The sequence below is a fragment of the Myodes glareolus genome, chromosome 1 (assembly GCF_982192425.1).
Source record: "Myodes glareolus chromosome 1, mMyoGla1.1, whole genome shotgun sequence".
In the NCBI taxonomy this organism is placed as follows: Eukaryota; Metazoa; Chordata; class Mammalia; order Rodentia; family Cricetidae; genus Myodes; species Myodes glareolus.
The window spans coordinates 86,343,461-86,359,474 of record NC_142026.1 but is presented as its reverse complement, the minus strand read 5'-3'; the positions used below and the strand labels follow the sequence as shown (position 1 = coordinate 86,359,474).

The 16,014-nt window shown below is 42.8% G+C and overlaps 1 protein-coding gene across 2 annotated transcripts in view; it reads right to left on the bottom strand.

The window, feature by feature from the left end:
• The window catches only part of Crybg1 (crystallin beta-gamma domain containing 1), a 200,035-nt gene that overhangs the window by 68,240 nt on the left and 115,781 nt on the right, over positions 1-16,014 (bottom strand). The window contains exon 1 of one of the 2 annotated variants that reach the window (XM_048425019.3): positions 4,456-4,589. The exons of the other annotated variant lie outside the window; for it this stretch is intronic. Within the exon in view, the coding sequence (XP_048280976.3) occupies positions 4,456-4,458 (3 nt within the window). The 5' untranslated portion in view covers positions 4,459-4,589. Of the gene's footprint in view, positions 1-4,455; positions 4,590-16,014 lie in introns of those variants that run through there. 2 annotated transcript variants of the gene reach the window in all.

Sequence of the window (16,014 nt, the reverse complement as noted above, 5' to 3'; positions counted from 1 at the left end):
TGTAGATTTTATCTATCTGTGGTTAGGTTAGAAATTCAGACAAAGCCAGGTGTGGTGGCACATGCCTATAAACCCAGCACTCAGGAGACAAAGGCAAGCAGATCTCTGAGTTCAAGACTAGTCAGGTATATCTAATGAGTTCAAGTTAAGCTGGGGCTATACTAAAGACAAAGGAAGAGGAAGAGGAGGAGGAAGAAGTTGCTCAGCAATACACAGGGCATCCTTTGGCCACCAGAACAAGACACCATTACATATTACGTTGCCTCTGGTTGGACCCCACTCTACACTTGTACAAGCAGAGGAGTGAAGAAGGCAAGTAATATTTCAGAGTATTACATAATAAATATTTTGACATTACTAATTTCCCCGAAATACCTTGGGAAGTCCCAAGGTCCCCAAGACCTTGCTATGAGAACAGGCCCCCTTGAGAATTCTGTATGTGCACTTCCAGTAGGTGGGTACAAGAACTGTAACAGCCGTAGTGCCTGTTATTAATACCCAATCAAAACAAGGCCAGGGCCACTCCATAACAGGATGAACCAATGAATAGGGAAGCATTCATAAAATAGAATACTCCACAGCAAGAAAGGAAAGGCCTCAGCCGTCCACTATCCATGGATGACATTCCTAAGTATGATGGTTTGGTCTTGTTCTGTTTTGTTTTATTTTATTTATTTATTAGTTTCTTTTGTGGTGGAGCCTAACACTGTAGCCTAGGCTGGCCTGGAGCTCAACTGTGTTACCCATTTGGGAGGCTGAGGCCTCTCCTCTTAAATGCTAGGAATGCATGTAATGGTGTGTGTGACACCACACCTAGCAATATAAATAAGATGTTGATTAAAAGAACCTAGAGATAGGTGAGACTCTAACATAAAATTCTATTTATATGAAATTCAGGAATACAAAAACTAAATTATATTGTCTTGGGGTATGCTTGTAGGTGGTAAATCAAAAGAAAAAGCAGAGATATGTATGGCTATCATGCAGTTAAGATAATAGGTATTGGGGCGGGATAGATGATTCAGTCATTAAGAACTCTAGTTGGTCTTTAGAGGATCCTGGTTCAGTCCTATGGCCCACAGGGTGGATAACAATTATCTGTAACTCCAGTTACAGAGGATCCAACGCCCTCTTCTGGCCTCCATAGGCACTGCATGCATGTGGGGCGCAGACAAATATGCAGGCCAAACACCTATACACATAAAAACTTTTTAAATAAATAAATAAACAAAATATTTAAAAAGATCATGGTTATCTCTTTGTGATGTAGATCCTTATTTAAAATTTGGTTGCTTTATCATGGATATTTCTCATTAACTTTTAGTTTTCAAAAAACGGTATCGCTGCATTACGTGTCTTGGTTTCTGAGTGTTTGCTGTTTTTCACTCTCTGGTTTTGTTTTTAATTGTTTGTTTGTTTTTGTTTGTTTGTTTGTTTTGTGCTCCTTTGTCGTGACCTCACCCCCCCCCCCCCACTCTGGTCCTGGCTTTGGTGATGAAGAAGTGCTGACCAGAGCCCAGGAGGAAGTGACAGTATCCTATTTCTCGCTGTTTCTAATTACACCAGCGCCTGCTTTCTAATTACCCACAATATTCCACATTTACATTTTATACACTTTTCTGACGCAAGCTATATTTCACAATTACTAGGAGCGGGCTTTTCTTTGGTGTCAAAGGCAATGAATGTGTGTCCGTCCTATACTAATTGGCCTTTTAATTTTTCTCTTTTGTGATTTCAGGAACCATTGTGCCTGGGACCTCTGAATGCCCTGTGAGGGGATAGGTACCATTCTCCCTTCACACCTGAGGAAACCGCCCAAGCTCGCCTAGCAGGGTTCACAGGCTGTAGGTGGATCAACGGCACAGTACATTTTAGGCGTTTACGATTATGTACTAATACAATGGTTAACCAAAAGATCAGGAATTTCAAATGTTTTTAAAGGTTCATAATCATGATGCTCCTAAATTTATAAGTTTAATTTGCTTTTAAATTGGCAAATCATTTCAAAAGGCTACTTGCCCTGGGGGCTGGAGAGATGGCTCAGCACTTAAGAAAATTGGCAACTCTTCCAGGGATTCTGAGTTCAGTTCCCAACAATCATATGGTGGCTCAAAGCCATCTATAATGGGATCTGATGCCTTCTTCTGGGATGTAGGTGTACATACAGATAGAAATGAATGAAACTTAATTTTTTTTAATTAAAAAAAGGCATTTGCCCAAGGCCACATGAGTGTTTAAAAAGATGTATAGCTATGCTACGCTACTCTCTCCTTCCATTTTTTATTCTATTTCTCTCTCTCTCTCTCTCTCTTTCTTTCTCTTTAACACACACACACACACACACACACACACACACACACATGCGTGCGCGCACACAAATAGGGAGCAATGAAGAATGAGGCAGGAGGTTGCCTAAAATACAAAAGGAACTGAAAGCAATGGCTGCCTCAGGAAGATGAGGCAGTCAGGAATGAAGCAGCTACAAGAATGAAACTAGACCCGGAGGCAGCTCACTGAAGCCCAGAGAGGCTCTCAGGAATCACCAAGTTGGTCTCAACTTTTAGGACACAGCATTTAAATCTATCGGACCTGGTAAAATTATCCTTATAAGGATTTTCATACAATACCTAGTATTTTTTCTGATTCCTGACCTGTTGAGTCTTCCCTCACTTCCTTTCCACAGGCAGGAAGATGGGTTTGCTTCCCCCTCCATAGAACACATAGTTTTTTATTTTGTTCTTCCACGGGGTTGCCTGGGCCCAGGTGGGATGGAGCAGGTGCCCCACAAGGCTGGGAGCATGCGTGTTTGGGGAGTGAGGAGCCGGTGAGAATCATGCTGCTCCTTTGAGTTTGAAAGTTTCCTCACCTCTCATCACTGTACTCCTGGCAGCAGTGTGTCAGATGCCGGGTCTCTGCCTCGGCTTGTGCGTCTGGATTGCATGTGCAAAGCCTGCTCCCGTGCTCCTGTACGGGCTTGAGGCAGACAAGTCTGCACACCCAGGCTTTCCTGCACAGTGCCAGTCCTGATTATGCCTGGAGACATGGGCAGCAGACTCTGCCCGTTTCAACATTTCAAATTAAAATTCAGTTGTCATCCTCACTAACCATATGCTCCTAGTGCCTGCAGTCCAGCGTGCTAATACTATGTACGTTTCCCTGTATCTTTAATCTTGTAGCAAGGACATTCAACAGAGAAATGGCTTTCAGAATGGTCAGCCCGCCGGATTTACCCCCCCCAGCCCAGCCCAGCCCAGCCTAAGCTCACTTAGCAGCATTCACAGACTGAGCCGCTCAGCACAGCTCCCGGGGCTGGGCCCTAATAGGACCATTGACTAAAACATCAGAAATTTCACTTATTTAACTTCAAATACTTTTGATGGATCATATTCATGATGTTCTTAAACTTACACGGCTGATTATTTTAATTGGCAAATAATTTCGAAAAGTTTTTTGTTGTTGATTTGTCTCATTAGTTTCTGGTAAAACATAACATATTAATTAGTTCCTTTAAGATGCCTGAGAAATGATCAAGAGAGCCAATGAGATGGCTCAGCTGGTAAAGATGCTGGCTAGAGTTCTAACAGGAAGCAGAGGCACCAAAGTCCACCACGCACTTGGGTTGAAGGTTCAATGTGATCAAACCAGTGTAGCTAAATTGAGGTCTTATGTCAGTGCCCTTTTGCTAGAAAGTTTACAAGACAGCTCTTTCTCTCTCACCCGCATCCTTAGCACTTCTTGAATGATAGCTTGCGACAAGCCAAGATGTTCCCATAACACTTCTGTGTCCTAATAAGCCTCGTTTGGGGAAAGCATGTGCAATACATAATAACTGGGCAGGCAGTGAGAGCAGCAGGCAGCCAACGCCCACCAGAGACACATTTGAAGGATAGCTTACATCTGAGAAGAACGCGCGATAGTGTTTTAACTTCTATCACCAGAAAAAAGAAAAAGAAAAAAAAAAATCAATCCTGACTCTCAAAGCATTTCTTCCCCACCAATTTCATTCCCTACCCCCACCCATACCCCATTCCCCAGTTTGTCTTTGGAATCTGAAAAGAAGGCAGGGACAGAAGCTGGGTGAAAGGATTAACTAAGTCTTCCTACAACACCCCAGAGCAGGATTGTAAATCAACATGAGAATGGCCGACGGCCGATGGCCGGAACCCAGACATATTTAACAAGAGTAGCTTGCTAATGTCATAAACACCTGAGAACTAGACAGTCCAGACCACAGCCTGGATGTTGCATTCCCTCTGATATCCAAAGAATGTGATTCCCACCGTATTCATCCTACTTAAAATTATCAAGAGTTTAAAAGTCAAGAGTTTGCCAGATCTAGACAATAAACACTTTGTGAAGTTAATCGATGGAATTCATGTCACTGTCCTGTAAGCTCAAAACAAGGTCTCAGGCATCAGAGAGATAACAAGACAGTGGTCGGTGGTCAGAGCTTACCATGCTGTTGCTTCTTCACTTCCTACGGATTCAGCAAAAGAACACAGGGAGCAGCTTGCAGCTCGGCCCACATCCCCACTCTCAGCTGTCTTCTTACCACAGCCCAACCTGTCCACTTTCCAGTCGGCCCTGTTCAACCCTGGCCAGCTCACTCTCCCGCGGAGCTCAGGCGCAGACACTGACGGTTCAGGTGAAAAGCTCATTTAATAAGGGTGTGTTTGATTCAAGAGTTGAAAGGGTTAAAGAGGTGCGCCCTTTCTTTTGGGTGTGACACCAAACCAAACTTGCTCAAAGGACAGCAGAGGAATAGTAAGCAGGTAGTTTGGGGAAAGTGCCCTGCATATATTAAACTCTAAAATAAAAAATAAAAAAACTAAACCAAACTGTGTGTGGGTGAATGAGAAATACGAAGAGAGAAAGTCAGAGCTTAGCCCTGATTTGTAATTCGTGGTAAACAAAGTATATTGTCTTTCATACTGGGTTTTTATTCTCTGTCGCTCTAATTCCAGCTTTATCTACTTATACCTTTTTTTTTTTTTACAAAAGAATAAATGATATTCCATAAATCACATCTCATGTAATAGTACTAAAATGCATGTGAGGGTTTAACATCATAGAAGGGAAAAATTACAAAGGGTAAAAAGTACACCCGTTTAGTACTCAAATAACTGACACCTATATTCAGCAACAAATCTAATCCAGTAATTATAATCACTATAACAGGCAGTCTAAAAGTATTTAGCGTTTGGCGACCTTCTTTTGTTCCAGCAGTCCTTTTTATGCTTGTCCATTTTTGGGGGTAACATAGGTCAGAAAAAAATCAAAAACAGCTGTCTTGTTCCATTAGGAACAGAACATTAGAAACGCCTGCTGGCTTGAGTCAGTGGCTGCACACACACTATCATGGGGAGCACGTGTGAGATGGTCCTCATTTTCCAAAATTTTATTTTCAATCATGGTAGAAAGCATACAGCACACACTTTACCATCTAAACAGTTTTTAAGCTTATAATTCCATAATGCTAACTATATTCCTATTGCTTTGCACAATATCTCTAGGACATTTTCATCATAGAAAACTCAAATGGTATCTTGAATCCCCAACTCTCCGCCCTCTGGTCCTCAAGACTGCCATCCTACATTCTAAGTCTGTCTACTTTGTATATCTCCCCCATATGGAATTATACAGCATTTGTCTTTTTGTGACTGACTTATTTCCCAGCACAATTACTTATAGTACAAACTTGGCATGGGAGTATATGCTTGTAATCCCCAGCATTGAGGAGGCAAAAACTGGAGGATCATGACTACAAGGCCAACCTCCTTTATAGAGCAAGTAGGAGGCCAACCTGGGCTATAACCAGATACTATCGATACTATCTCAGAATATAAAAAACACCTACCAACCAAACATCATCAGCAACAAAACCACCCCACAATTACTTAGTATAACCTGTCAAGGTTGACCCATGTTATTGCATATTATCTATTTCATTTATTCAATCAACAAGATCATCAGGCATTTATTGGTTGCCAGTTCCATCAGTCACAATTTGGGTTAAAACAAAACAAAACAAAACAAAAAAACCCAAGAAATATGTGGAGGCGCATATTGTGGAAAAAAAAACACAAGGAAATACTGTCATTTAGAAGTATGTTTAATGATACGACAGGAATGTAGCAATAGCTGCCGTTTAGCGATGGCACATGTAGAAAAAATTATGCTTTGTTAAGTGGATTAGCTAACTTAAGAAAGCTTTTTCTTAGGGGGACTATCAACAAGGTGATGGGACAGCCTTAGTTGACTTCCTAGGGGAGACTCTCTGAGGCATGGATGGGAGTGGGGTGGGGAGAAGGGGGAAGAGAAGGAGGAGAGGAGGGAAGGGGTACTGGGAGTGGCATGTAAAAAATAATCAAACAAATAAATACCTTTTTTAAAAAGGGGGAAAATAAAGTTTTTTCTTTCTTCCTTTTAAAAGAACTACTATAGCTTTATAAGTTATGACTGATATAACAAATTATTCTGTATCATGGTAATTAGATTTTTATTATTATTATTGTGTGTGTGTGTGTGTGTGTGTGTGTGAAAGAGGCCAGAGGCACTGGAATCCCCTGGATCCAGAGTTAAAAGTGGTTGTGAGGGCTGGAGCGATGGCTCAGGGATTTAGAGCACTGGCTGTCTTTTCTAAAGGACCTGAGTTCAATTCCCAACAACATAGTAGCTCACAACCATCTGTATTGAGATCTGGTGCCCTCTTCTGGTCTGCAGACATACATGCAGGCAGAACATAAATAAATAAAATTTTAAAAAAGCAAAACAAAAAAGAAGTGGTTGTAAGCTACCTGACATGGGAGCTGGGAATGCAATCAGGTCCTCTGAGAAAGCATCAACATTCTTAACCACTGCGCTCTCTCTCCAACCTGTGCAATCATTCAAACTATAATTTTAGATACATACAAGAAGATGTGACAACAAGGCTAGGGATGTGACATTAGCTGAGTGCTTCCTTTGCATGCATGAAGTCCTAGGTTCTACTCCCAGCACCACATAATAACAGGTAATACCCAACCCCAACATCTGGGAGGTTGAGGCAGGAGGATCAGATCAAGATTATCCTTGACTACACAGTGAGTTTGAGGCCACCCAAGTGACATGAGACCTTGTCTCAAAACAAACAAAGCTGGGTGGTGGTGGCACAAGCCTTTAATCTCAGTACTCAGGAGGCAGAGGCAGGCAGATCTCTGGGAGTTCGAGGTCAGCCTGGTCTATAGTGTGAGTGCCAGGACAGGGTACAGAGCTACACAGAGAAACCCTGTCTTGAAAAACCAAAAACCCCCAAGACAACAGCAACAATAAAATAAAAAAAAAACCAAACAAACAAAAATAAGAAACAAAGCAAAAATCAAAGGCAACAACTTAAGGCAAGATTTCCTCTACCCACTCAGCCTGAACAAAAACTATACGAAACATTAACATTTACATCCTGCCACCATGTACTCACTCTGAGAGGGGCAAACTAGAAAGCTTATTTTTGTTTCCAGAAGCTTATAGATTTATCCATAAAACAACCGCCACTATGCAAGCAGGTGTATAATTAAGTGTTCCAGTCGGTAAAGAGACATTTGTAATGCTTGAGGAGTTCAAAGGGAAATAGACCGGCATGGGCGAGCCTTGAAGCATCGGTTTAACAAGGCCTGGGTGGAGGGAAGGCACTCCAGGAGAGGGCGGGGCCTAAAGGAAGTTGGCCAAGTGTTGTTCAGGCACAACAGCCAAACTGGAGTTACGGGACACAGTAAAGGCTCGCAGAGCATCCTGGAAGGGTGAATAATAAAGTCAATCTCACTCAGGAAGAAGAGCCTTGAGAAACAAGAAAAGAAGCTGAGGTGTAAAGTTTTCTGAGCAGGAAGTAACAAGATTCAAACGACAGTGGAAGAGGTTGAGCGTCGCGGCCTCTCCTGGGTCCCACCGTCCAGACATGAAGTGAAATGGGGACTGAAGTGACCAGCAGTTGTGGGGAAGGAAAAAGTGCTCACCGGGAGAGAAGGATGAACACAAGGAATTCAATGTAGAGGCCCAAGGCCTGAAAGTCAATGACAAGCTCCAGTGGTGGGCCAGGGGCAGCATGGGCCACGTGGAATTCAGGGGACAGTTACTATCTCCCAGGGGAAGTATCCATAAACCACGGAAGCTTCACTCTCAAGGCAGTATGTTTGCATTTCATCTGAACAACAAATCAGTCTCTGTGGTCACAACTTGATAAGAAGACCACGGTATCCTTACATGCTGTGCTAGTGTTGCATCAACTTGACATAAGCTGGAGACATCCGAGAAGAGGGAGCCTCAGCTGAGAAAGGACCTCGATAGCTCAGGCTATAGGCCTGATAGATGTGGGAGGGCCCAGCCCACTGTGAGTGGTGCTATCCTTGGGCTGGTGGTCTGGATTTCTGTAAGAAAGCAAGCTGATGCATTGGAAATCAGTATGGTGATATCTCAGAAGATTAGGAAATAACCTACCTCAAGACCCAGCAATACCACTTTTGGGCATATACCCAAAGGATGCTCAATCATACCACAAGGACATGTGTTCAACTCTGTTCATGGCAGTATTATTCGTAATAGCCAGAAACTGGAAACAGCCTAGATGCCCCTCAACCAGAGAATGGATAAAGAAATTGTGGTACATTTACACAATGGAGTACTACAAAGCAGTTAATAATAATAATAATAATAATAATAATAATAATAATATCTTGAAATTTGCAAGCAAATGGATGGATCTAGAAAAAAAATATTGAGTAAAGTAACCCAGACCCAGAAAGACAAATATCATATGTATTCACTCATAAGTGGCATTTAGACATCAAGCAGAGAAAAACCAGCCTACAGTCCACAACCCCAGAGAACCTAGACAACAAAGAGGACCCTAAGAGAGACATACATGGATCTACACAGGAAGGAGAAAAAGACAAGATCTCCTAAATAAATTGAGAGTGTGGGATCATGGGAGAGGGTGGAGGGGAGAAGGGAGGAAGGAAGAGGAGTGGAGAAAAATGTATAGCTCAATAAAAACGATAAAAAAATTAAAAAGAAAAAATAAAAGGAAAGCAGGCTGAGCAAGCCTTAGGGAGCAAGTCGGTAAGCTGATCTCCTTCACGGCCTCTGCATTAGCTCCTGCCTTGACTTCCTTCAATGATGGACTGTGATATAGATTTATAAGCAAAAGACCCTTTCCTCCCCAAGTTGCTTTAGGCACAGTGTTGTATTATAGCAATAGAAACGCTAACGTGAGATCCATGGCTAGAACTCAGGTCATCAGGTTCTTGCAGTAAGCAACTTTACCCACTGAGCCATCTCCCCAGCCCCACATCAGATATTTTAAATCATAAGGGTCTGTTCACACACGTGAGTGACGTTAATCTACCAGGACCATAATGTAGGCACCTGAGGAATGACAAGAAAACAGGACACACTGGTAACCACGTTATCCACTATGAATTTTGGAGAATGAGGAAGAGAAGCTGTCAAGTCAGGGTTTAGGACTATGAGGACACAAACTTACATGTGAATAACTTTATGACATAGAAACAGTGGGGTGATTGTCCCTCCAAGTGGAAGGGTGCCCCAAGTATTCAGAGAGGTGCTCACTGAGCACTTTAGTGGCTCATTCCCAAGGATCCCATGGAGTTGTCTGGGAAGTACACATGGTTGGCAGACACTGAAGCAAGAAGAGCACATTTGTGTATGAACAAAAAGCAGCCAGTGTTCGGATGTCTAGACATGTTGAAAGGTTGAATGTTTTCTTTGTTTAGAAGAGAGAGAAAGCAGGGAGTTTTTTCTGGTATACACTTACACTTGCAATCACTTAGAAGGCAGAGGCAGGATTGAACATCCCAGGCCAGGACCAGCAAAATGACTCAGTGGGTTAGACTCTTAGTGCCAGGCCTGATGACCCGACGTGAATGTCTGTGTCATGAACATACACATAGACAGATAGTAGAATATTATTTAAACAAGGGTAACTTTTAGAAAAAGTTTCAGGGGCTGGAGAGATGGCTCAGTGGTTAAGAGCACTTCTGCTCTTCCAAAGGAGCTGGGTTCAGTTCCAAGAACCTTCATAGCAGCTCACAACCATCTGTAATTCCAGTCCCAGGGGATCCAATATTCTTCTTTGGCCTCTCAGGTACCAGACACACACATGGTACACAGACATGTGTACATGGTCATATGGTACACAGACATACGCAGACAAAACATCCATTCAAATAAAAATAAATGCATAGAATAAAATACGTTAACAAAAGAGAGACTGAAAGAAAAAGAGATGGCTTAGTGGTTAAGAAGGCTTAATGTTCTTCAGAGTGATGCGGGAGAATTGTCTGTACTCTGTCAATCATATTTTAATAAAACGCTGATTGGCCAGGCAGGCAGTATAGGCGGGAAAACCAGACAGGAAATAGAGGTGATGCAATAAGAAAAGGAGAATTCTGGGAAGCAGGGAGGTTCCTCAGTCACTCCTGTGCAGACCACTGAAGAGGCAACATGTAAGCTGTCACACTGAGAAAGGTACTGAGCCCATGTGGCTAATGTAGATAAGGATAATGGGGTAACATAAGTTATAAGAGCTAATAAGAAGCCTGACCTAATGGGCCAATCAGTTTATAATCTAATGAAGTCTTGTGAGTGATTTTCTTTGGGCTTGCCGGCTGTGGGGTACTGGGCGGGACAGATACCCCAACAAGCCGGCCCTTCATGTTACATCAGAGGACCAGTGTTCAGCTCTCAGCCCCCACATCAGATGCTTTCGCAACTGTCTGTAATTCCAGTTTTAGAGGAGCTGATGTCTCTTTCTGGCCTCTGAAGGCTCCTGCATGCACGTGGTGTATATAAACTCATGCAAACACATACTGTGATGGCTATTCTTGGTTGTCAATTTGACTACATCTGGAATTAGCTAAAACCAAAAACAAAAAAAAAATGGTTGGATACACCTATGTGAAGGATTTTTGCTTATTTTGAAGTGGGAAGATTGACTTCTAATCTGGATCTTTGGATTGACTTCTTATCTGGATCTTTGAGATGGAAAGAGATACTTTTTTTTTTTAAAGTTTGTTTTTAGTTTTTTTGGTTATTCAAGACAGGGTTTCTCTTTGTAGCCCAGACTGTCTTGGAATTCGCTATGTAGACCAGGCTGGCTTCAAACTCACAGAGATTAATGGGATGTACCACAACTACCATCCAGCTCAGAAACACTGTTAAGCCAGATCTTTGGGATGAGAAGATTCATCTTTAGTCTAGGTCATACCTTCTGCTGGAAGCCTATAGCCTTTATATCTAAAGGACATGGAAGAAAAGAAAGAAGGAAATCTCCTCTTTGCCTGCATGCACTCATCTTGCTAGTAAGTTCATCCCTTCACTGGCATTAAAGCCTACTTCTTCAGGATCCCAGTGTGTATGCTGAAGACCAACAGAGACATCCAGCCTTGTGGACTGAACAATTACTGGATTCTTGAACCTTCTGTATATAGGCAGACATTGATGGATTAGCTGGACCATAGTCTGGGAGGCATTCTAATAAATGCCATATAGATTTTTCCTATTAGTTCTGTTACTCTTAGAAAGCCCTGACTAATATACACACATACAGGTATAAAAACAAATAAATAAAAGTTAAAAAATAAGGAATGGAGACAATTATAATCTCAGCACTTGGGAGGTAGGAACAGGAAGGTCAAGAGTTCAAGGTCAGTCTGGGCCACATCAGACATCGTCTCAAAACAAACAAGCAAATAAACAACATAGTGGTAACAAAGGTGCTTTGCTCTATCTTGTCTTTTTTGTTGCTTTGTTTTTAAATTTTTATTATTTTACGTGTATGAGTGTTTTGTCTGCATGTATATCTGTGTACCACAGGCATGCCTGGTGCCCAAGGAAGCCAGAAGAAGGCATCAGATACTCTGGAACTGTAGTTACAGATGGTTGTGTACCACCACGTGGGTGCTGGGAATGGAACCTGGGTCTTCTCAAGGGCAACAAATGCTTGTAACCACTGACCCACCTCTCCAGTCCCTGTTGCTATGTCTTGATAGAGATTGCATGTAGCCCAGGCTAGCTTCACACTGAACAGGTAGCTGAGAATGATCTTGAACTCCTGGTTCTCCTGTATCCACCTCCTGAGTGCTGGGGTTAGCAGTATGCATGACCATGCCCAGTTTTCTCGCTGTCTTTTCTGAAGTTGGCACATTTGTCTCTCAGCTTCTTGCTTTCTTGTTTACAATAAACACCCAGTCTTTTCCTCCTCGGGAACACTCCAGTTGTCTTTACTAATAAAAGGGAAATTTTACTCTTTCCAGTAAGACAGCAATTCTTTTCATTTTTATAGGAGGCTGGGCTGAGTATGGAGTGGCACACCCAGTATCATTCATAAGTTTATACTGCTCTCTCCCACATCAAGCGCTCACACCTAAAATCTAATTATGCTACAAAGAAAAAAATCGCTCCAAGTGTCTGGTGTATTTTAGGAGAGAGATATACCAAAATGAGATGCTCCTTAAATAGAGAATTTTTAAAATACATTTTTAAATAGGTTTTCAGAACAAGAAATAGAGATCTTTAGGAAGGCAAAAGAATATCAATTTGGGGACCGGAAAGGGGACTCGAGAAAGAGTAAGAGGAAAAGGCCAGTGAGAATTTTCCAGCATGTGGAATGACTAAAGACATTCCATCAGCAGCGGACCGCAGAGCAGTTTACAGTGCTTTGCCTGCTGTGCCCAGCCTCAGGAGAAGTCTACGGCTTTGAGCATCATATTAAGATAATGGTGCTTTGGAAAAGATCAAGAAGGAAACGGGTTCCAAGCACAAGGTGACTGTGATACAAGGACGAGTGAGAGGAGAAGAGAGGAGGGGTGGTCTCAGGAAGGAACCACAGCAAGCAGTGAGCGAGTGGAGGAGCATCCGCTTTGCTTGGCGTGTAGAATGGGAATCTCCATCAGGACACATGTCCTTGGATGCCTGGGAGTCTCAGGGCATAGCAGACAATATACATGTGTATTCTGTTTTTATTTTTTTTAAAAATTATTTATTTATTATGGATATAGTTTTCTGCCTGCTTTTATGCCTGCAGGCCAGAAGAGGGCATCAGATCTCAATATGGATGGTTGTGAGCCTCCTTGTGGTTGCTGGGAACCAAACTCAGGATCTCTGGAACATCAAGCCAGTGCTCTTAACTGCTGAGGCCATCTCCATCTCTCTCGCTGCCCCGCCCCCATTCTATTTTTTATAAGCTGTAACCATGAGGGTTAAATCAACTATGTCTCATGAATTTTGGTAAGCATTTTATAGACCAAGAGTCACTGAATGTAAAGAGGTCTAATTGTTGTGGTGGTTTGAAGCTGTCACCTGCAGTGTGCACTTGAATACGTGGTCCCCATTGGTGGCACCGTTTGGCAGTGTCTTAGTGTTCTACTGCTGTGAAGAGAGACAACTTTTATAAGGAAAGCACTTAATTGGGGGCTCGTTTATAGTTTCAGAGGGTTAGTCCATTATCATCATGGCGGGAGGTGTGGGGGCAGGCAGGAAGGCTGAAGCAGTAGCTGAGCTCTTTACATCTTGATGGGGGGAGGGGAAGGGAGGGAGAGAAGGGGAACATGGGAAGAGAGGAGAAGGGGAGAGACAGCTCATCATAGGCATATATATGGGGACCATTCTCACTCAAAGCACCATAGGCAATTTAGGAGATGTGGCCTTGCTGGAGGGTGTATAGTGTAGATTACTGGGGTGGGGTGGCGGGGGGGGGGGGGGAGGAGGGAAGGATTTGAAGTTTCAAAAGCCACACACCTTCAGCTGGCTGTCTCTCCTTTCTGTTTGTCACTGGAGATATCTGTTTTCAGCTCTTGGTTTCAGGCTCTAGTGGCTATTGCTAGCACTCTTCCCTGTGTTGGTGATGGACCTGCAAATCCCAAAGCCACCCTTCCTTCTCGTAGTTGCCGTGGTCTTAATGTTTTCTCACAGCAATATGAAAGTAAGGCGATCTTGGAAACAGGAAGCGAGTGAAAGAGAAGGCGAGCATCTTGTCTAAGGGCTGTCAGTGAGCAGCACTCTGAGGCTGGCAGCAGCTTTCGTCACCCAGCTCTCCAGAAAGCACTGGTTTTCTGGGCCCCATGTCTCATTCTCTCATTACCTCCTTGCCTAGCTTCCCTGCATCTCTCGTATCCTCATCTGCAATTTAATGTCTGCTTTGTGGGGCCTCAGCTATCGTCCAGGGCTTCTTGTCAGTTCATTTCCATGCTGCAGAACTAAGTCATCCTCAACCATTCAGCGCCCCGAGGCTAGAGGACTCTTACCAAGCCACGTGGGAAGAAGGAAGACTAGATGCTCCTGATCAGTCCTTTCTCCCAAGTGACACTGAGGGTTCTGTCTGCAGTTGGAACGTGGCCAACACGGCTGCCACCGTCCCCTTACCCATTGTCCTATAATTTCTAGGTTATTGTCTCGCACTAACTAACTCTTGCTTCAGTGTGAGACCATTCAGTCTGGTCTATATACACGTTGCTCTTCTGGGTACTCTCCCCAGATGACCATGCATTCATCTGTCACTTTAGACAAGCCACCTGTGACCCTACAACCTAGTTAGAATAATACTCCCTTACAATCGTCTCTACCCCTTTTCTCTGTTCTGTTGTTCATCTAGTACCTGTCTGTCTCTAGCTCACTAGATGAAAATGGTCTCTTTGTTTTTGTCTCCCACTAGAGCATCCATCCTGAGAACAGGGGCGTTACCAATTTCCTTCACTGGATGCTCTCATCTTCTTTCCTTCCTTCCTTTCTTCCCTTTGAGATAAGACCTCACTCTTTTTTTTAAAGATTTATTTATTTATTATGCATACAGTATTCTCAGTATTCTGCCTGCATGTCTGCCTGCAGGCTAGAAGAGGTCATCAGATCTCATTAAAGATGGTTGTGAGCCACTGTGTGGTTGCTGGGAATTGAACTCAGGACCTTTGGAAGAGCAGGCAGTGCTCTTAACCTCTGAGCCATCTCTCCATCCCAGACCTCACTCTTTTGCTCAAGCTGGCCTATAACTTGCTGTATCACTTAAGCAGGCCTTGCATTTTCATTCAACGCTCTTGTCTCAGCCTTCTGAGTGCTATGCTTACAGATGTGTGCCACCACAGCTGGCAGAGTGTTTTGTTTTTCCCACACAGTGCTGGGAATAGAACCTAGCATCTTGTACATGTTAGGTCAGGCTTGTGTTTGTAGATCACAATAAAGTCTCAGTTACATTGAGATGATGACAGGGATTTTTGTTTCTCATGTCACTGAATCTCCCGTAAGGTTTTACAAATTAATGTTTTTATAAATACTTATAAATTATATCATTATTCTGTGTTTATGTGTTAAGAGCATTTACTTGTGGTCTGAAGACATGGCTCAGAGGAATGTCTGTCTATCATGTTTGAGGCACTAGGTTCCACCTTCAATACCAAAAAATAAAAATAAAAACAAAATAAAAGCACGAATTTGTTAATTTATTAAAAGTACAGGTGTGACAGACCATGCCTTTGCCTTTAATCCCACCACTTTGATTGGGAGGCAGAGGCAGGCAGATCTCTGTGAGTCTGAGGGCAGTTTGGTCTACAGAGTGAGTTCCAGATCAGCCAGTGTTACATAGCGAGACCTGATGCAGGATTCCCCTCTGTGTGCTATGAATATGTTTTATTGCCATTTGTTAACAAAGAAGCTGCTTTGGTCTATGGCAGGGCAGAGCGTAGCTAGGTGGGAAAACTAAACTGAATACAGGGAGACAGAAGGCAGAGTTAGGCAGAAGCCACGTAGCCGCCCAAGAAGCAAGATGTGAGGTAATAAACCATGAGCCTTGTGATAAAATATAAAATAATGGAAATGGATTGATTTAAGATGTAAGTGCTAGCTAGGAATATGCCTGAGCCATTGGTTAAACAGTGTTGTAATTCATATAGTTTTTGTATGGTTATTCGGGTCTGGGTGGCTTGGAAATGAAAGTACAGTCTCCACTTACAGAGATGTTATTTCAAAAATAAATGC